Source organism: Monodon monoceros, unplaced genomic scaffold (assembly GCF_005190385.1).
Source record: "Monodon monoceros isolate NGI ecotype Baffin Bay Population unplaced genomic scaffold, NGI_Narwhal_1 Super_Scaffold_22, whole genome shotgun sequence".
NCBI lineage: Eukaryota > Metazoa > Chordata > Mammalia > Artiodactyla > Monodontidae > Monodon > Monodon monoceros.
This window is the reverse complement of record NW_021703779.1, coordinates 111,237,947-111,260,049: the sequence shown is the minus strand read 5'-3', so window position 1 is coordinate 111,260,049 and position 22,103 is coordinate 111,237,947. Positions and strand designations below refer to the sequence as shown.

The window sequence follows — 22,103 nt, the reverse complement described above, 5'->3', positions numbered from 1 at the left end:
ATGTCACACTCTTGGTGCCATAGATGGAGGGTTGCATTTGTTGCTGGGGAGAGCTAGGACACTTAAACTTTTTTTTTTATTTTACTGAAGTATAGTTGATTTACAATGTTGTGTTAGTTTCTGGGGCACAACAAAGTGATTCGGTTATCTATCTATCTATCTATCTATCTATCTATCTATCTATCTATCTATCTATAATAGTTTGCGTTTGTTAATCCCAAACTCCCAATCCATCCCTCCCCCACCCCCTCTCCCCTCCAGACTTGGCAACCGCAAGTCTGTTCTCTATGTCCGTGAGTCTGTTTCTGTTTCATAAATAAGTTCATTTGTGTCATATTTCAGATTCCATATGATATAAGTGATATCATATGATATTTGCCTTTCTCTTTCTGACTTACTTCACTTAGTATGATAATCTCTAGGTCCATCCATGTTGGTACATATGGCATTATTTCATTCTTCTTTATGGCTGAGTAGTATTCCATTGTGTATATGTACCACATGTTCTGGAGCTAAGACACTTTTCATACAACCTCGTTGATAAGGAAGGGACTGGGTCACTGGGCACAAGGAAAGGCGATCAAAACAGTTTCTATCAGCAAAAGTTCCTCTTTCTGGGATGCAGACAAAAAGGAGGGGAGAGTGGGTTGATCGGCTTTTCCAGGCCTTTCCCCCTGATGTTTGCTAGGAAACCTCTGACCGTTCCAGCCCACTGTGGAGCATCCTCAGAGCTTTCACTGCATTAGAGCCTGTGTCACAGATTAGTCAGTGGCTCACTATCCTCAGGTTCACACACGTTGGCTGTATTTTCTTACATCAATGGTAAGCTCTCTGAGAACGTGGACCAGTCTCTGTTGAAGATACTGGGGTACCCAGTAGGATATAGTTAGTGCAAAGAAAACATTTTAAAACCATATATTGTCAAGTAAGGGGAAAACTAACATCTCTTGAGCACCTACTCTGTGCTAGATCCTTTGTGAGGTGCCTTGGCATTACCTCATGTTGGCATGTGTGCTTGGGTGGATTAAGGGGGTGGTCAGCAGTGGCAACTCCGTACCAGCTCTGTGCCCTTGACCAAGTTCCTTCGGCCCTAAGGCACAACATTTTCCACACAGATAAAGTGAGAACAACGACGGCTGCCTCGCTGAGTTGTTATGAAGGTCCAGTCAGTGTCTGTGAAAGTATTTGGTCAACTGAGAAGCCTTAGACCAAATATTATTGCTATTGGGAGCTATGGAGAAGTTTTAAAAATGAAGAAGCTAAGGTCCCAGCCTTCCAGAAGGTTATTGCATAGTGGAGTGGACAGAGTTGCTTATGACACTTCCAAAAAATAACACTATCAGATAATGTGGGTGATGTCCCAAGGTTGTGTGCACGTTGAGTTACCCAGTTCGCAGTGTCTCCATCTCTGCTTCCCTCTTTACTAAAATTCAGACTCTGAGCCCCTACCCTCCATCTCCTTCAGTGCTCTCAGAGCAGGTGCATGGACAAACGTGTGTGCGTGCACACGTGCGCACACACACACACACACACACACACACACACACCATGATCTCTCTCCGCCCAGCTCTCCTGCCTAGGATGAGGACTATCTAAGTCTCTCTTTTTTTTTTTTTGAGTTACGCGGGCCTCTCACTGTTGTGGCCCCTCCTGCCGTGGAGCACAGGCTCTGGACACGCAGGCTCAGCGGCCATGGCTCACGGGTCCAGCCGCTCTGCGGCATGTGGGATCTTCCTGGACCGGGGCACGAAGCCGCGTCCCCCGCATCGGCAGGTGGACTCCCAACCACTGCGCCACCAGGGAAGCCCCTATCTAAGTCTCTTGATATTCCATTTGGGGACATGATATCTCACACTCTCCAGCTCATGCCCAGACATCTTGGAGCTGGATGAGGATCACTGGGGCATCGGAGTCACTGTGGAGTTTGACAGATTTGGGTTCAAGTCACAGCTCTACTACTTCCTAGCTGGGTAGCTGTAACTCTGTAAAACCCAGTTTACTCATATGTAAAATAAGTACAACAGAAGTAACCACTTCATTGGGCTGCGGAGCATGTTAATTAAAAGAGAGCATGTAAAGTGTTTAGCCAAGTACTTGAAACATAATAGGTGTTGAGTCCGGGAGCTCTCACTGGCATAGTTTGCTAAACATTCTGGAGTCAGCCTGCAGGAGATATGACCATGGCCATGACATGACCATGGTGCAGAGCACTGGAGCATCCTTGACAAAATGTCGCCCTCCCCTCAACCGCCCCCCATTACAATTCTCACCCTTCATTCATTCCTATCAACTCTTCTCACTGGGGACTTGAATATTGTCTTCTGCATCAGCTAAATCTTTCACAAGATGGTACCCACTGAGGCAGCTTTCTTCAGTGGAGATGAACGTTCAATGTGTCTTTTACCAAGTTCATTTTCCCCTGTGGCTCTAATGTTGTAGCTTTCTGCATTCTCAGGCCTTTTGGCGAAATGTGGATTTTGAAAATGTGTACGTAAAAACGTAAGTCCTTTTCCAGGTTTTGCTCTCAAGCCCAGTTAAGTCTAGTCTGGCTCGCTCTGATTAAAAATTAATTTTCATTTAGTCTGTGACATGTATGATTTCTCTAAACTAATTTTCTCTTTTCTTGCGTGGTTCTTCTAAAACATTCCCCTTCAAGCCCATTTGAGTGACAAAGAAATCCTTTTCCTGGGAGCCACTTTGGCCTCAAGGCTAGCTTCCTCCAAATCCTTTGCGTTGCTCTGAGATATAATTTTCAGGTTTTGTATTTTATTATTCAAAACTGGAACTCCCACGGAGACCAGTCAGGAGATCAGCAATGGGTGTGCTTCTGTCTTGCAAAGACCCCAGAGTAGGCGAACAAGTGGGACGCTGTGGACCAGGCAAGGCCATTCTTGGTTTAGTTATTAGCATTATTAAAACCACCTAGGGCTTTTGTGTCAGCTGGAGGTCACTTCTCAACACTTTTCCCCAGTCCTTCAGTTTTTTTTTAATATAAATTTACTTATTTTATTTATTTATTTTTGGCTGCATTGGGGCCTTGTTGCTGCGCGCGAGCTTTCTCTAGTTGCAGTGTGCGGGCTTCTCACTGCAGTGGCTTCTCTTGTTGCGGAGCGTGGGCTCTAGGCGCGCGGGCTTTAGTAGTTGCAGCATGGGGGCTCAGTAGTTGTGGCTCACGGGCTCTGGAGTGCAGGCTCAGTAGTTGTGGTGCACGGGCTTAGTTGCTCTGTGGCATGTGGGATCTTCCCGGACCAGGGCTCGAACCAGTGTCCCCTGCATTGGCAGGAGGATTCTTAACCACTGCACCACCAGGGAAGTCCCAGTCCTTCAGTTCTTTTTTTTAAGTTTTCAAATGTACTTTATTTTCTACAATCACGCCATATGTTAATGGGTACATAATGCTTTTTACTTGGCATCAATTATGAGTTGATTTTGAAACAATTCAGTATGAAACCAGCTGGGATGATTAGTGTTCTCTCCATTCCTTTGGGATGACTCTGCAAACAGGGGACAGGTTCCATTCTATTCCAATTTGTGTTGCTGTATATGCCCATACAGCAACGTGGAAAGTGGCTCCACTGGCTAATACAGCATTACCATATTTGTCATGGAAATCAGGTGCCTGCTTCTGGTGGTTCTGCCTTGCCATTGTTTGCTGAATGCTTCGAACTCCGAGACGATTTAGTGCGTTTTTCGCCAAGGGGAGCATCGTGAAGCTGAAGACAGAAAGGCGGTAACTCCAGTCCTTCAGTTTTGACTTCATCTTCCAAGTCGGTAGAAGCCCGGAAGGCTTATTTTCAAGTTTCTTTCTTACCCACTGCTCTAAGAAAGTTTGCTCCTTATGAAAGTTCTTCTTTTGCTTTTCAGACTCAGCCACTAGCTGGAGGGTCATCTTCGGTAGTGCATTTTTGCCCACACAAAGTGGGGTCCCTCCTCAGCTCTTTTAGTAGCTGGCGTAGCTTAGATCACAGCAAGTGCCTGCTGAGATGGGCCTTCAGCGTCATCTAATGCAGGCCCTTGGTTTACCAAGGTCAGCAGCTAAATCCCAGAGATGTCAAGAGACTAGCCCAGGGTCACACAGTGAGCTGGCGGCAGAACTGAGACTCAAACATTGTTTTCTTGGGCTCCGGCTTGGCGCTCTTTTTACTCGGCCACGGTGAACGGGTGTTGGCGGCCCAGCTCTGGCTCATACAGATCGAACACAAAACTGACTGTGTTTTTCAGTCTGACCACTGCGGTTTGCTCAGCTGAACAAGTTGAAACTGCTCTGGCCAGACCGACCATTAACTTTTGAAGTGAACGGAGTTGAAAATTAGTGTCAATAATTGACAGTGGGGCTGGCCCTGTAAGTTCTGCACATACTTGTAACTCTTGACTCTACTCCACCTCAGCTCCCCAAGCATCTCCTCCACTGGCCTGTTATGCATGTTTCATCGTGTTTTATGGTGGGGATCATTCATTGGGGTAATGCACTGCCCTCTTTTTAAAAAAAATTTATTATTTATTTTAACATCTTTATTGGAGTATAATAGCTTTACAATGGTGTGTTAGTTTCTGCTTTATAACAAAGTGAATCAGTTATACATATACATATGTTCCCATATCTCTTCCCTCTTGCGTCTCCCTCCCTCCCACCCTCCCTATCCCACCCCTCCAGGCGGTCAGAAAGCACCGAGCTGATCTCCCTGTGCTATGCGGCTGCTTCCCACTAGCTATCTACCTTACGTTTGGTAGTGTATATATGTCCATGCCACTCTCTCACTTCTTCCCAGCTTACCCTTCCCCTCCCTGTGTCCTCAAGTCCATTCTCTACATCTCCATCTTTATTCTTGTCCTGCCCCTAGTTTCTTCAGAACCATTTTTTGTAGATTCCATATATATGTGTTAGCATACGGTATTTGTCTTTCTCCCTCTGACTTACTTCATTCTGTATGACAGACTCTAGGTCCATCCACCTCATTACAAATAACTCAGTTTCGTTTCTTTTTATGGCTGAGTAATATTCCATAGATATCTTTTTGAGTTAGTGATTTTGACATTTGGTAGAAGCACTGCCCTCTTTCCCTTCTTTTGTAGATGTCTCCTGCCAGGGGTCACGTGGACATGTCCCACCCCTCGGCGCGATTAAACGGATCAGAGGCTTTCCTCCTCCAGGGGACACCAGCCAGGAGAGCACTGGAGAGGTGTGGAGGGAGGGTGAGAAAAGACAGCAGGTAAAGAAGACGGGTGGGGGCAAAGCCAGCCACCTGTCAGTAAATATGTGTATGTTACTGTTGTGGGAAATGCAGCCAAGAGCTCAAACCAAAGATGGAGTCAAAAGGGAAGAAGAAGGAACATTTCCTCAAGTCTTCTCCTTCTAGGAACTAGACTGAGTGCTCCCCAGAGATTATTTTTGTTAACTCATACAACAACCCAGGGAGCTTGTTATAGCCCCATTTTCACGGATAAGAAAACTGAGGCTCTGAGGGAGGAGCTCAGAGAACCCTGACGAAACCCCAGGCTGATGAGCTCTCCAAGCCTGTGCGCTCTCCTTTTTTAAAAAAAACTCATTTCAGATTGGCTTCCTCTTTACTATACCCCTAAGCCAGCTTTTGGAAGGTACCTGGTCAGGCTGTTTTCTAAGATTGGAGACTGAGGCCCAAAGAAGTGATGTGACTGTCACAGGAGCAGAGTCTGACCTGCTGCCTATGGTGGTTTCCAGGCCTTGGGTCACCATGGCTTTCAAGGCCCTGCCTGAACTGACTCTTCCATTGGCTGTCAGTGAGAAGTGGTAGTGTCACTGTCAGGGAAATGGTGGGAAGCCCCCATCAGGAGAAGGGCAGCCGCGGGTCTGCCTGTTCGGAGTCGACCGTGAACCCTGGTCCAGTGCTTCTTTCTCTTGCCTTTGCACCACACGTTCATTCAGCACACACTTCACCCCGGCATCATCCTCCTCTTTTAATTCCTTCAGCCCCATGGCTTTTTTTTTTTAAAGCTAAACAAATAAAAGTCAATGCTTCGTGGGGGAAAAATAGACAGTGGTTGAGAGTGCTGTCTATAACACACTCAACCTGTTTAGAATATTAAAGCTCGAATTTTAGAGCAGTGCTTTCCGTGAAGCACTGCTGCTCATTCAGTTCGGAGAGACTTATAAAACCAGCAACGAAGTGACTCAATACTTTGCATGCCTTCAATCTTTGTGACAAAAATCGCCTATAATTGAGAGTATGAGCGTTTTTTTGTTTTAAATTAGCGACAGCTGGAAAGACAGCATTGCGGCGAATGCTCAGGCTAAGGGGAAAGCAGCACTTTCTTCCACAGTGAGTTTTCATTGTTTCTGTTTCAGTTTGAACAGGGGACCCTGCTGTTACCCCTGCCACATAGGCTCAGAACAAGTCCAGCTGCTGATGGCCCGGTGCCCACCCCCCCGGCCATGTGAGTGTCACAGAAAGCAGGGAGGACCATGCTCTCGCCTGCAACAAGGCGCTGAGGGTTTGGCAGCACTTTGGCCCTGAGAAAGACAAGAAAAGCGTGTGACTTACCATGTGAGAGCAGGAAAATGCCCTTCAAGGCACAACACCGACTTTGCCTTCTTACAAATAGGGAAGCTGAGCCCAAGAGCGAACAAGTGTCTTCCTCGGGGTCAATACAGGGGCTCATTCGCAGCAGTCAACACAAGAAGCCAGGTCACTGGACTCCCAGGCCAGCGCGTTCTCAGCCATCTCCTGCTCTCCTCTCAGACCCCAGCAAAACCAAATGCATATTTGGGAACGCAGTGCTTAGTATGCAAGCCAGCCTGACCTTTATGTTCCCAGAATCGGCAACGTTTTGTGGAAACCATGGAAGGACAAGGTTCCGGAAAAATAATGAAAAGCACACCACACTGTGGAGACAACTGGAAGCCCTGATCAGACTGTGGAGTCCTCACCTTCCAAGTCCTGAATCCCAAGTATATATACACACACACACAGACACGCAGCAACTCAGGCTGCCCTAAGAAGGAGATGCAAAACCACAGACCTGACAATTCAGCCAGTTTGCTTCCTCTTCTGCCCCCCCCCCAATCTCCAAAATAGGGCTGATTTCTAGAGTATCAGGATCTCTGTTATTCAGTTCCTGAGAGGAACCGGTTCCTGGGAGGTGGGCCTAGCCCAGCACTGCAAGAGGTCTCGGAACGTCCTGCCAAGGTCCAGGCCTGGCCTCAGGAGAACGTGGTGCTTTGGGACACACACAGGAAGAGTTCCCTCTTCTTAGCAGGGAGCCTCCTCACCCCAGGAAGGGTCCTCTGAGACTTGTGGGCTCCCCTACTGCCCCCCAGAGTTTCTTCCCATTTTAGGAACCCTGATATATGAAATCCACCATGAGAGATTCACTTCTTTCTTTTTCTTATAGCATGAGGGTGGAGGAAAGGCTTGTAAATGCAAATATCCTCCAGTGAGCTGGTGTATATATTCACACTAGATTGTTAGTGACATATCTGATCTCAGAAACCAGACTTTACAGCCCCTTCCTGTTCCTTCTTTGCACAGAGCAAACCCACCAACCTTGCTGCCCTTTGCTCTGAGCGTCGGACTGTATGTGAATGTGTTCCTCTTCGTGACCCAAATGACTAAGTCCTGATTGTTCCCTGTACTGGTTACCACTCTCCCACCCCCACCCAAGGCACTTCCCCATGTTCCAGTCCCACCGATATCTCTTAGAGTAGAAACTCCAGAGTTAGTTGCTGGGGGCATGAACGTGTGACCCACTGTTCCAGAAGTGTTTCTCTGGGGATCCACTGAATGTCATTATGATGGTGTAATGGTTGGGGGGTGGTGGTCCTCAGATGGCACCATGAGGAGAGCCACATACTGGAGAGAACAAAGAGGTTGAATGGGTGGCCTGGGAGAAGGTAGGGACAGCTGGCAGGCTGAGCTCCTGAGGGACCCTCGTGGCTCCCCTGTCACCTGCCCTCGCAGACATGTCCTACAAGCCTGGGGCATCAGGGGAGCTCTCAGGGAAGCCAGGAGGTCTACCTTGTAAGTTGCTGCATCTGGCTCCTTGGTATAAGTCAGAGTATTCCCCCCAGGATGCTCCGGCCAGGTAAAATGCCTGAAATGCAGGTTTCTCAAGAATCCCTCATGCCTGTAGCCAGACAAAGGGTCTCTCACTGTCCCCTGTAGGTTGGGGGCCACATGGAAGTCCAGCCAGGACTGGGGACATCTGGGGGGGGAGGTAAGGGCAGGGGGTACAGCTGTGAAATCGCCTAAGAGCCCCTGCCTTCACTGGCCCGTGACTCAGTCAGCACCTCCGAGCTTAGAGCAGCAGGTAAACACTGCCTCATATTTGGAATTGCCCAAAGGCCATCCTCACAGTGACCCAGATGGCCAAAAAGGAGGAATTAGTCCTATTTTACGGAAGAGGAACCTGAGGCTCAGGAGGGGCAGGTCATTATCCCAGGGCTGCCCAGCAAGGAAATGACAGAAACTCAGGATCCCCAGACCAGCGCTTGCTGCTTCACTACGCAGAGAGAATAGAAGAGGGACGGAGCAGGGTTCAGTGAGGGCCCAAATGTTCTGAGGGAGATCGTGGGAGAGGCTGTCTCTGGAGGAACTCATCTCACCGGCCCCCACCTCCCAGACAGCGCTGCTCTGAGACACTGCTGCCACCCCGTGCTCCTTCTGCAGTGGTGGGACTAGACAGCGGTGGGCACTCATTCACGGAAATACCAGTTCCCGGTATGCAGCAAGCTCCACCCGAACAATCGGATGGGAACCGTCCCCGAGTCCTAGGGACCTTGTTCTAAATGGACATTCCTACTTTTCTTGCTAATGCTTACATTGCTGGTCCTGCATCTGAAAAGAGCCTTTTGGACACTTGGCTTGAGGATGGTCTGCACCTATTTATTAGAAAAGGTGCTGTTAGGAAATGGATGGCTTCCTGGGTTCAAACGCTGAGGCTCTGCTGTGTGACCTTGGGCACATCCCTTTCCCTCTCTGGGCCTCAGTTTCCTCATTTGTCACATCACCTTGGATTAGATGGCCCCCCTAGGATGTAGTATTTAGTCATGTACGTTCCTTTTAATACACCTTATATGAGTGAAGGCTTCCTGTAAGCACGGGGCTTGGTGCTGAGGATTGAGCAAGAGGAGGGGAGTAAGGGCCAGTCCCTGCTGTAAAAAAGCTCAAATTCCCATTCTGACACGTTTTTTGGTCATGCTTTTCCTTCATGCTGACTTACCTTTTCAGAAAATTCTCCCGCTTCCGTTGGAGAATGGAAATTGGCAAGGAGAGAGGGAAAAGGTCCAATTTGCGCCTTTGCTATTTTAGGGGAGGTTGAAATTACAGGCCAGAGTGTACTGATGTGCTCACTGGAGTGACCTCCGTCCCACAAGACAGGAGAAGACCCAGGTCCTCTGCTTGTTAAGTGGTTTGAGCTCTTAGGCGTGAGGCATTATTACATAAATTCAAGCTCGCTCCAGATCCTTAGTACCCTGAGTTGCCTCAAGGGGGTAATGGCACTGCCTGCGTGTGCAGCCCGGGCGCTCGGGCCGCCGTTGCAACCGGATCGAGAAGCGCCCGCCCGCACCACCTGTCCCCGCCGGCATTCCAGAGTAGAGGCCGAATTGGCAGCAAGCCGGCCCGGATCAGTCGCCGCCTCAGTCCGCGCGGGCCCTCCTAGGGGTGTGTCTCGCGGATTCAACTCCCAGCCGCTCCTGGACGAGCCCCTAAAGGCTTCTTCCTCTCTGGCGGGAGCCGCGCGCGCCCCTCTCTTCGCGCTGCTGGCCCGAGGCCGCCGCAGGCGGATGCACGACCTCAGAAGACGCTGGGACCTGGGCTCCCTCTGCCGGGCCCTGCTCACCCGGGGCCTGGCCGCCCTGGGCCACTCGCTGAAGCACGTGCTCGGCGCGATCTTCTCCAAGATTTTCGGTCCCCTGGCCAGGTACGTTTTAGGCGAAAGCGGGACTCGCGCTCCCGGGCCAGGGCGCACGGGAGCCGTGCGGGAAGGGAAGGCAGCCTCGAGGGGAGAGAAAGGCGCAAAGTTCCGGCTGGCCCGCGGCGGCCGGGCTCCGGGGCTCCGGAGGGGCGCGGCGCGCGTTTGGCTACGCTGTGGCTCCCTCCCCGCGCTTCCGCGGGCACCCGTAGCGCAGCGTCTCCGCTAGCAAGTCGGGCTGCCGGCGGACCCCCTTCCCCCAGGATAACTCCGAACGCCTGGCTCCGAGCTCCCTTGAGGCGTCCCCCAAGGTGGGCAACCCGTTGCGGGCAAGAGCAGGGCTTCGGGGCGCACGGGGAAGGAGCCCGAGAGTCGGGCTAGGCGAGGAGGCGGCGGCGTGCGCGCCAAGGGGACTGGGGGCAGAAGCGCCAGGGAGAGTCCGGCGGGCGAAGCAGGATGGGGGTGGGAGTCACGGAGCCACCGAGAGTGGAACAAGACGCGCGGGGGCTCGGACCCGTGGTATGAGTTGAGGAGTGGGGCAACCGGGTCAGGCGGGGTCCCACGGGTACGAAACCCCGCGAAGCGGCTCCGGAGAGCTCTGGCGCTGGGAGAGGGCAGGCGGCCAGCGGGAAGGAGTCGGGGGGAGGGGGGTGTGTGCGGCAGAAGCCACAGCGCTGAGCCTGCCGGGAAGGAAGGAAGCGGGGAAGGGCGCCGCCGCCGCCGCCGCCGCCGCCGCCGCCGCGGTGGAGTACTCGGTGCCGAGGGGAGGGGAAAGGGGCGCAACGGCGGCGCCAGGGGGAGGGAGGCGGTACGGGCGCACGGCGAGCGCGGGCTGAGCTGCGGGATTGACGTAAGGAGCTTGGGTTTTCCCCAGCGTCGGGAACATGGATGAGAAATCCAACAAGCTGCTGCTGGCTTTGGTGATGCTCTTCCTATTTGCCGTGATCGTCCTCCAATACGTGTGCCCCGGCACAGAATGCCAGCTCCTCCGCCTGCAGGCGTTCAGCTCCCCGATGCCGGACCCGTACCGCTCGGAGGATGAGAGCTCCGCGAGGTTCGTGCCCCGTTACAATTTCAGCCGCGGCGACCTCCTGCGCAAGGTAGACTTCGACATCAAGGGTGATGACCTGATCGTGTTCCTGCACATCCAGAAGACTGGAGGCACCACATTCGGCCGCCACCTGGTGCGCAACATCCAGCTGGAGCAACCGTGCGAATGCCGCGTGGGTCAGAAGAAATGCACTTGCCACCGGCCGGGTAAGCGGGAGACCTGGCTCTTCTCCAGGTTCTCCACGGGTTGGAGCTGCGGACTGCACGCCGACTGGACCGAGCTCACCAGCTGCGTGCCCGCCGTGGTGGACAGCAAGCGCGACGCCAGGCTGAGACCGTCCAGGTGAGTGCGCGCCCGCGGCGGAGCGGGGCCCTGGGGCGCGGGAGCGGACCCGGGCCGCGGCGGGCGGAGGGCCGGGAGGCGCGGCTAGCCTCTGCCGGCGACCCAGGGAGCACCTCGGCGCCCCTGCGGTGGCGCCCCGGCGCGCGCGCTCGTGGCGCTGTGGCGGCTGCAGGAAGCTCGTCGGTTCCGACCTGGGACGGCTCCTCTCTCTGCCCGCGGGTTGGCCTGCTTGGCGGCTGGGAGTGCGCGCTGGGGAAGCGGCCAGGAGGCCCGGGACGAGCGCCCCCCGGCCGCCGCCGGGACAGGGTACAGCACGCAGACTCCGCACTGGAGGGCCCGAAAGAACTATGTTCTGAGTGCAGCGTCCCTGAGCCCCTCCAGCCTTTCGCTTCTTTTCTCCGCACCCAGGTTCCCAAGCCTCGTTTCGCTCTCTCTTCTTTCCCGCTCCCGCATTTCCCCTCCCCCCGCCTTTCCCCTCGCTTCCTCTATTTGCCTTTTTCTCTTTTCTCTTTTCGCTTTCTCGTGCTTGGTATCTTGTCAGCTCCTGGCCGCTCGCTCTTTCCTTTTCCCTCCGTTTTCCTCTTTCACTTTGTTTCTCGTTCTTTCTTTAACCCTTTTTGTTCTTTCTCTTTTTTCCTGACTTTTGTCGCCTTCCTCCTCCTTTCTCTCCACTGGCTCTGCTCTCCCTGGGCGAATGAATGTCCCTCTGCGGCTGTTTGCGGACACCCAGAGAGAGCTCGTGGTACCCAGCTTGCGCCCCGCACTACTGGCTGCACGCCGGGCATCAGCGGCGCTTTGCGAGTGCGAGGGGCACCCCGCGGGTCGAAGGGCAGGTGGAACGCTGCCCCGGATCCCATGTGGGGCTCAGTCTAGAGAAACCTCTCCTGATTTACAAACTCTGAGCCCCGGAGCAGGGCGCCGCCAGCCAACTTTATGAACCCAGGGCTGAATCGGAAAGAGCTGTTTTATGAAAAGCCACTTGCTTTTGAAGCTAGGGCATTTTCCTCCAGCCAGCTGCAATGCCCAGTTGCTGGAGGTCATGGATGCCATAAAGGGGGGAGTAGGAAGGACTCTTTGGGGTGCAGTTGCCCCAGTCAGGGCTCCCATTCTGCGACTCTCCCTAAAACAGATGTGGGCTGCGTCAGGCAGTCCGGGGAATGGACAAGGTGAGTCTCGTTGACATGGCCATGCTCTCTGTCTCCCCAGCGAGGTGACCACAAGGGTCCTGGAGGCTGCTGCTGCTACAGAGGCTGCTTCCCTGGGCAGGCTCCCCACTCCCTCCTCTGCCTCCCCAACCCCTCATGGTGAGGGCTACGGCCATATTTTGTTGATGCCTCTTGGAATGCAAGAGCCAGGCACTTTCTTCTGTCCAGCCCCAGACGAATGGAGCGCTCCGACTTCCTGGTCACCATTGAGATTTAGAGGAAACCTCACCCCCTACTCACTTTCCCTTCCCTCAGTTTACAGTGTCCTTTTCGAATGCTGGAATTCTGGGAGAATCTGTTGAACTTTCATTTCCCTTCCAGCACTAACCGTTTTTTTTTTTTTCCCCGACCTAAGAGAACCTTGACCCTAGGAAGGTTGCTGCCTCAATCTGTTGTGAGAATTGTGTAAGCCATTGTCACCACAAGACTCTGGTGTTTAAGACGTTCCTAAACAGTTTGGCAATATTGAAAATAATCCCTCTTGCTGATAGAGCCTGTAGGTTTTGTGAGGGGTGGTGATGTAAAAAGCTCTTGAGGGCAAAAATTGAATTCCACAGCCATGGCTGTGGCACAGGAATAAAAATGAAGTCTTGGCCACTATGGACTCCCTGGCCCTGTTTGGAATTCCTCAGGGCACATGTGCCTTTTAGAATCCTTTTGGACATGTAGGTCAGGGTGTGACAGGATCTGTAGACACACATTATTATTGTGGTGTTGATTGTGTATCTGGTCTTCTGGCAGATTACTTCAGAAATTTACCATAAGATAACCAGGCCCCCTCAAGGGGAGGGTTCAGCCTCTTGGACGGCCCCCAATGGAAGCAAAATTATTTGAAATGAAATAAGATTTTCTTGATCATCAAAAGGGTGATACCACAGTGCCATCTAGTCTAGTAAAAGAAGAACCACTTTAAAAAAAATTATTTCTTTTATTTATTTATTTTTGGCTGTGTTGGGTCTTCGTTGCTGTGTGCAGGCTTTCTCTAGTTGTGGCGAGCGGGGGCTACTCTTCGTTGCGGTGCACGGGCTTCTCATTGCGGTGGCTTCTCATTGTGGAGCACGGGCTCTAGGCACACAGGCTCAGTAGTTGTGGCACGTGGACTCAGTAGTTGTGGCACACGGGCTCAGTAGTTGTGGCTCGCGGGCTTTAGAGCACAGGCTAAGTAGCTGTGGTGCACGGGCTTAGTTGCTCCACGGCATGTGGGATCTTCCTGGACCAGGGTTCGAACCTGTGTCCCCTGCATTGGCAGGCGGATTCTTAACCACTGCGCCACCAGGGAAGCCCAGAAGAAAACCCACTTTTTAAAGAGTCAGAATTACTGGATCTTACGGTATTCACCAAAATGAAATAAAATTTGCTAGAGAGGGGCTTCCCTGGTGGCGCAGTGGTTGAGAGTCCGCCTGCCGATGCAGGGGACACGGGTTCGTGCCCCGGTCCGGGAAGATCCCACATGCCGCGGAGCGGCTGTGCCCGTGAGCCATGGCCGCTGAGCCTGCACGTCCGGAGCCTGTGCTCCGCAACGGGAGAGGCCACAGCAGTGAGAGGCCCGCGTACCGAAAAAAAAAAAAATTTGCTAGAGAAACACATGGTTATCCCAAGGGCATTTCTTTTATTTCCTTAATTCCTACCCACCTCCAGAAATCTTCATCCTGAAGAGTAGCCATAGCCGGAGGGTTCCAGAATTTCCCAGGATGTTGACAAATCCCTGCTTACAGGACCAGTTCTGTGAATTCTGATAATCTGTGTGAGAGAAGGTATGCACAAGTGTGTGACAGTGAGAGAGAGAGAGTGTGTGTGTGTGTGTTAAAAATTTAGACAGAGGCAGTTGTGCTGGTGGTGATGCGTGAGGCCGAGGAGATGCGAAAGTCAGCCACGAGGAGTTCCTGTGTGGAGCAGGCTTCCGTGCCAGCTGCTGGTGGTTCTATGCACCACTGAGCTGAGCAGAACAGCAGCTCAGTCTGTTTGGCCTGGGAGTTCTGACACCTGGGCCTTCGTTCCAGGCCAGCCGTGAACCAGCTGTATGACCTTGGACCAGAGTCTGTCCCAGCCTTGTCTTGTGGAGAGTGCATTTCAGTTTCTGATGAGCTTTTCCATCCCTTGTCTCTGGTATGTCTCTGTAAACTTGCACTATGTGTAGGAGTAAGGCAGAGTGGGCAAAAGTCTCCCCATTTGTCCCATGAGACAGAAGCCCAAGGGGGTTGAAGGACTTTCTCAAGGTCATTGGGCTCTTTAGTGACACAGCAGGGACCTTACTCCAGCTGTGGCTGCTTCCACAGCCCTTGCTCTGTTGACTGTGGCTCCATGAACAAGGTTTTTTAAATTTTATTTATTTATTTTGTGAAAGCACAGTGAGGTATTTCATGTGAGTCATTACCACAAAATGAACACTCAGTGCATGTTAACTGGTATTGTTATCAACTACATCATCACCGTTTCCAGGCATTTTTACACGTGTTTGAACAAGTGATTGGACCAGGGTTGCCGCAGCCATTGGGAGAAAAACACATTTCTACCTCCCTGAGGTTTTATGCTCACGAGGAGAAGGTCTCGTGGCTGGGTGGCAAAGGGGCCTCTCATTGCCTAGTCAGAAATCACTGCAAAGCTGAGAAGGATGGGAGGACGCTGGGGACCTGGTGACTAAGCGTCAGGAAGAGGCCTCAGCGGCAAGGGCCACCTTTTGACTCACAGCCATCCATCCACATTGGTGGGGGGCACACGAGAGGCCACCGTGGCTGCAAGCCAAGACCTGAATTCTGCTCCCACTGCTACATTCGAGATGCTTCCCTGCCTCAGCGGATGGTGAAGTGCTCGAGTGATATGTAACGGCTGAGTGGAAACGGCTGCCATCATGTTGCCTGGAGAGGACAAAGAGAGAGAGTGCTTGGCTGGCAAAAGGCACAAATTGTTTATTAAGAATCATATTTCTTTTCAAAAAACCTAGCAATTGAATTTCATGCATCTATTGTTTAGGGGCCAGAGAAAGGTCCTGCTCAATCTAGAATTACCAGGGGCCAGAGAAAGGTCCTGCTCAATCTAGAATTACCAAGACTGTTTTTGAAAATGTATCAAAACATGGTTGCTGACCAGCTCTTCAAACTCCCGAATTCTGCAGGCTTTTCTCAGGCCAAATTCCCTCCGTTTATAGCCAGCTCTAGTGCATCACTGGGTCTGTGGGAGGAACTCAGAATTGGGCACCAAGAAACTGCACCAGCCTCATTCTTCTTCCCCAAGCACTGTGCTGGCTGGCACACTCGGGTGGTGGCTGGCGGCAGGGGAAGGTCAGGTTCCATGGCTACCCAAGTCAAAGAATCTGATCGTCATATTCATGTTGCATCCTAGACGTTTAGTATCTCTACATTTTGCAGCAGTCTTACGGAAGAGTAATTAATCGTCACCTAGAAACCACTAGGCTATCACTGACAGGAAAGGATTACAAGGCATTTACATGGAGCATAGCCTTTTCTCTTTCTTTCTTTTGTCTTCTTTGTGGTCACTCTTTTTTAATACCTGTGGTAAAGGATTCCTTTTCTTTCCCTTTCTTGTTTAAAGGTGGCTCTTTTCTTTTCTTTTCTTTTTTTTTTTTTTTGGCCGTGTGCGGCTTGTGGGATCTTATTTCCCTGACCAGGGATCGAACCCGGACTCCAGCAGTGAAAGCGCCAAGTCCTAACTGCTGGACCGCCAGGGAATTCCCAAGGTGGCTCCATTTTGATAGAGCCGTGTCTTAGCAAGAAGTCCATAGTGCACAAGCCTGCTCATGGCTCACATGCCCACACTCCACTCCTTCCCTCCTGCAGTGAAGCAGGACAACACGACAGGCTTTGGTATAGGGCAAGGCAGCGAGTGAATGGACTGATCCAGGCAGCGATGCCGTCCTTCTGGTCCCTCAGGCTGTAGGCCACGGGATTCTCATAGGGGTAGCTTCACTTAGCTGGGGCTGCTAAGAGGATACTAAGAGCTGTTATTACTCCCCTACCACGGATTTCTCAGGAGAAGGCGAGAAATTCACCATGATAACATCTGTAGAACTTCAGCCGTAGTAGTTAGCATCTTTGCCCAGATGGCAAACATGTTGCTGGCAGCCCAACAAAGCTCGAAGTTCTCAAGGTGGTATAAAAAGCTACTCAGAATTAGATATTCTTAATAGTAATTTTAGATTAGTGCTGTTACGTGGCAATAAGAATGTTAGAGCTTGTCTTTTCTAGATATCTGTCATCAACTTAAGTAGCATGAAATGACACTAAAGAATAGTCACCTCTTCCCTCTGTCATTCGTTAAACAAAATTCTGCAAAACTGCCCATTATATTCCAGGGAAGACGTGTCATCTTTGCTCTCACAGAGCTTACAGTAGAACAGAATAATTTGGTGTTTTAGATATTTAATAAAGAAGATGGATTTTGTTTGAAAATGATTTGAATATCAATAATGTCTTTAAGATGTCATATCTTTACCAGAATATGTTTTAAAAATAGGGCCTTCCCTGGTGGCGCAGTGGTTGAGAGTCCGCCTGCCGATGCAGGGGACACGGGTTCGTGCCCCGGTCCGGGAAGATCCCACATGCCGCGGAGCGGCTGGGCCCGTGAGCCATGACCGCTGAGCCTGCGCGTCCGGAGCCTGTGCTCCGCAACAGGAGAGGCCACGACAGTGAGAGCCCCGCGTACGGCAAAAAAAAAAAAAAAAAAAAGAGAAAAGTCCATCTGTTTATATAACAGTTTAGGTCTAATCAGCAAACTTTGTGGATATTATGACCTCTGCCCAGTGCTAGCAGTTGGCGGAGATTAGAGCCTAGACAAATCCAAAAAAGCCAAGGTCACCATCTTTAGCCTCAAGTTCATTCAGATTAGATAGTAAAATGCAGAACTATGTCATGTATAGGTGGGGGTGGGGGAGTGGGGAGGAACATGTGACTTGGGGCAGGTCCATCCTCCTCTGCAAAATGGGAGATTTAAAGGAGATGCTTTCTAAGGCCCTTTCCTCTCTAAAGTATGAGGAGCAGGCCAGAAAAAGGAGACATCTGTTTGGAAAGGCTTCTAGGAATAGGTGTGTTGTATTTAGAAGAAAGGAGGCATTGTGGGTGAGCGTGGCATCCTCATGGCATTGTGAGGTCAAGTCACCTCACCTAGCCAGGGCTGGCCAGACCTGAGAAGGTTCATGCCTGGGGGAGGGTTAGGGAGCCTCATTGTAGAGATCCTGGAATGGCAACAAGGAGGTTGAACCCCAGTGAGTATGAGAAGCTCTTGCATGGCAGGGATGTAAAAAACATAAAAGTAAATGAAGGCTATAGTCCAGTTAAAGGTACCACCCTGATTTCCAGTCTGGAGTTGAGGTGGTACCATTGACAAAATGGAGAGGTTGAGAAGGTGATCTGCTGGGGGCTGCGAGGATACCAAGAACTGTGACCGGTCTAAGTTGCCTAGGCTTCTAGTGGCCAAGGCTTGTAAGGAAGTGAGAATGGGGGCTCTGGACAGGTTAGGACTTCGTTGTATATGTAGGAGTCTCTGAATCCAGTTAGTCTGAATTCACAATTGGCATTATTATTTAAATGATAGCTGCAATTCACATGTGGGACTCTCAGCCAGGTAAAAGGCTGTTTGAAGAGAGGAAAAGTTCGACAGTTATGATTACATAAAAATGAGAAGTGTTCATCTGTCCAAAAATAGCCAAAATGAAAAGGCATATGGCAAACTGATGAAAATATGCACAACAAATAAAACAGACAAAAGGCTGACATCGTTCCTGGATAAAGAACTTGTACAAATTGATTAGAAAAACAAAGGATACGACCAGACAATTTGCAACATGGGAACCACAGCTAGTTTACAGACACAGAAAAGCTCTTTAGCCTCACTGGTACTAAAGAAATGCAAATTCAAATAATTATATGTAGGAAAACCTTTTTGCCTGTCTAATTAACCTGGATTAAAACAAAAAAACAAAACTCGATATACATCACCACCACCACCAAACAAAAAAAGATAGTAGCGGGGCTTCCCTGGTGGTGCAGTGGTTAAGAATCCGCCTGCCAATGCAGGGGACACGGGTTCGAGCCCTGGGCCGGGAAGATCCCACATGCTGCGGAGCAACTAAGCCCATGCACCACAACTACTGAGCCTGCGCTCTAGAGCCCGTGAGCCACAACTACTGAAGCCCATGCGCCTAGAGCCCGTGCTCTGCAACAAGAGAAGCCACCGCAATGAGAAGCCCGCGCACCACAATGAAGAGTAGCCCCTGCTCGCCACAACCAGAGAAAGCCCGTGTGCAGCAACAAAGACCCAATGCAGCCAAAAATAAAATAAAATAAAATAAATTTAAAAAAATAAATGAAGTAGTGGCTGTTATAATAATCATTATTATTAAAAAAAAAAGATAGTAGCCAGTGCTGACAAGGGTGTGGTACATGCCATCATTCTCATATGTTGTTGGTGGGACTATGTTGGAATAATTCTTCCCGAAATAAAATAGATAATATCAGCAGAGAACATTGAAAATACTTACTTCTTTGACCCATGATTTGTTTGCTGGGATTTTACTGAAAAACAATCCTGTACATGTTTTTCTATGACTCATTCATTTATTTATTTATTTACAGATATTTATTGAATATCTCTTATCACGGTGCTTCCAGGAACCAGGAAGCAGGTAGATGTGGTCCCTGGCTTCATAGAGTGGGAAAGGTAGACGTGAAACAAATAATTCATTACTTAAAATTGTGAGAAGCGCCATGGGGGAAAAGCATAGGGTGATATGAGAATGGTATCTTAGGAGACTACCATTATTTGTTAAGTTATTTGGAACTATTCATGAGTGCAACAAATCGGAAAAATCTGCATCCACATATAGGAGAATGGTTCAAGAAATATCAGTACATCCACTTGAGGGATTATTTCAAAACCATTTAAATGTCCTTTTTATAGAAAATTGGTAGTGATTTAATGCTAAGGGAAAAAGAGATAGACAGTTATGGGCCCAGTATGACTACAATTATGTGAGAGAGGGGTTGAGGAGGGAGAGAGGCAAATCATCTTTCCATCCCTCTCAAATCTAAGCATAAAAGGCAAAGAATGGAAGAAAAATACCGAGATATCAATAGATCAATTAGTGACTTATTTTCTTTTCCTGTTTCTCTGAAGGATTTGAATTTCCTATATGAATATGCATTACTTTCATAGTAAAAGTAAATATTAACAGTTTTAAAAATGATGCTTTATAATGGCTGTGATAAATTACACAGTCTGCTTCTTGGTTTCTAAAACTGTGGCTGGTTATTTCATTAGCCTCTTGATATTCTGGGAGTCCTTAATGAGGAAAGCAGCCTCAGCTAAATAAACTCACAGACTGAAAGGCAGAGGTGATAAGTCAGGCATCAGCTGTTGATTTTTCTGATGATTGGCTGTTATCATATTCCAAGGAATCCATGAAACTCTTATACCAGTACAGTACAGAGATATTTGAGAGGATTTCTATTGCTTGTGCTCTGTTTAAAAATTAAATGAAACTGGAAATTAATAATGGCACACAGTTGGAAATAAAAGGCTTACTCTGCTCAGCCAGAGCCACCCAAGATAGCCTGGATTTTGAATCTTCGTGAGCCTCTTTTCAAATGAACTGACACCAGAGCTAATGGTCTGGCTGGAAGAGCAAAGTCTTGGGATTGGAGAAGGGCTGTAGTTCTAAACGTCCACAACCGAGAGCTTAGATCAGTTAGTGCATGTGTTGCCCTCATCCAGGAGAGAAGGGGAGTGTATTCTGCTGGAGCAGCCTCCCCCCAGAGCAGTTTCACTTCATAATAACATTGCCGCTGGTTAACTGTAAATTGACTAGAACACTTCATTCCTCAACTGCTCTGGGTATCTGAGGGGCCACTAAATACAGTAAGGTTCAGAATCTTATTGTTGAGACTCCATGGAGACTACATTCTAGGTACAAGTTACTTTGACAGCGTAAAGAATGTGCTTCACACTTGGAAAGCTAATACCAACATTCTGCGCCAAATAAGATGAGATATTTATTTATTTTTCCCCCTATATATTTAAAATTTTTATTTATTTATTTATTTGACTGCACCAGGTCTTAGTTGCGGCATGCGTGCGGGATCTAGTTCCCTGGTCAGGGATTGAACCTGAGCCCCCTGCACTGGGAGCGCAGAGTCTTAGCCACTGGACCACCGGAGAAGTCCCAAGATGAGATATTTAGTCACTGAGTTTAGAGAAAATAAGGATATGCATGGGAATGTTCCTTCTTCCATCAAAGTGTAATGAAGAATCCAATTAATGGTATATGTCTTCTAATACAAAGTCATTGTAAGCTTAGAGAAATATTTGTCTAAACTTTAGTAAAATATTTATTGGCAGAAGAGCTTTCCTAGCTTTGCTAGGTACTGGACTTCGCAGATTATTCAGTTGGTCTTATTGCGTCCCATTTGTTATTTCTGCTATTTTGCCTCTAAGAACAGTGTTGAAGACTTTGACACATTTCAGAGCATTACACTAAATAAATCTGTCTTGCACATTCCACTGTGCTTTTTCTGGAATATTATAAATATTCAAATATAGTCACACATGCAAATTCAAAATAAAATTCAATACATGCAAATTCGGCATAAATTCCATATTTATAACTTAGCGATAGTTTTGAACTTGTTATCCTATGATATAAATGTATCAGATATGAGCTCATGGGAATTACCAATAAATATATTTTTCTGATTAAACTGTGGGTTCTTTTTTAGTCACAATTTAAGCTTCAATTCTGGGATATATTATAAGAGAATAATTTGCACTTCATTTACTCTGAATTGTCAAGAATCATGTTCTTTCCCGATGTAAATGTCTGCAAAAAGGACTTCTTATTCACTGTGCTTGCTTTTTGAATTTTACCAGCAGGGATGCCCTGTGAGCCTTAGAGAATTGGTATTTTTCTTGTGAAGAGTATAGTTCTTTTTTTAATAAATTTATTTATTTATGAATGTATTTTTGGCTGTGTTGGGTCTTCATTGCTGCGCACGGGCTTTCTCTAGTTGCAGCGAGTGGGGGCTACTCTTCATTGCAGTGCGCGGGCTTCTCATTGCTGTGGCTTCTCTTGCTGCGGAGCATAGGCTCTAGGTGTGTGGGCTTCAGTAGTCGTGGCACGCGGGCTCAGTAGTTGCGTCTCGCAGGCTTTAGATCGCAGGCTAAGTAGCTGTGGTGCACGGGCTTAGTTGCTCTGTGGCATGTGGGATCTTCCCAGACCAAGGCTTGAACCTGTGTCCCCTGCATCGGCAGGCAGATACTTAACCACTGCGCCACCAGGGAAGTCCCAGTGAAGAGTATAGTTCTAATGAATCACTTCCATGCACTTTTCTGAAGGAATACAGAGCAATTGAAACGTGTGCAATGCATTGGTTTACATCAAATGGATTAGGCTTGTGTGTGCTATTCCTTGCATTAATTGACTTTTTCCCATAACTGTATAGTATCAGCTCAGATTCATTCATGGAGATCATTGGACTTTTGCTAACTTCCTACAGGAGAGTGAATGCAAGCAAAGAGTGTTTTGAAATTGACTAGAGTGACCAGGTTACAGCCAGGAAACATGGAGGTACTTTTAAAAGGCCCTTTGATCTTGGCAACCAGCTCCTCAG

The 22,103-nt window shown here is 49.1% G+C and overlaps 1 protein-coding gene and 1 pseudogene across 3 annotated transcripts in view; one reads left to right on the top strand and one right to left on the bottom strand.

Annotated features, from left to right (window-relative positions):
* Nucleotides 1-3,337: 3,337 nt before the first annotated feature.
* On the bottom strand, nt 3,338-3,728 carry LOC114906495 (annotated as a pseudogene). Its single transcript, XR_003796442.1, has one exon. The product of XR_003796442.1 is annotated as a cytochrome c oxidase subunit 7B, mitochondrial pseudogene (transcript).
* Nucleotides 3,729-6,764: 3,036 nt separating this feature from the next.
* Nucleotides 6,765-22,103, top strand: part of HS6ST2 (heparan sulfate 6-O-sulfotransferase 2) — a 293,144-nt gene continuing 277,805 nt past the window's right edge. The window contains exons 1-3 of one of the 2 annotated variants that reach the window (XM_029240829.1): nt 6,765-6,911; nt 9,204-9,897; nt 10,763-11,281. In XM_029240829.1, coding sequence (XP_029096662.1) covers nt 9,470-9,897; nt 10,763-11,281 — 947 coding nt within the window. In that variant the 5' untranslated portion in view covers nt 6,765-6,911; nt 9,204-9,469. Of the gene's footprint in view, nt 6,912-9,162; nt 9,898-10,762; nt 11,282-22,103 lie in introns of those variants that run through there. The other variant, XM_029240830.1, reaches the window with a different exon arrangement.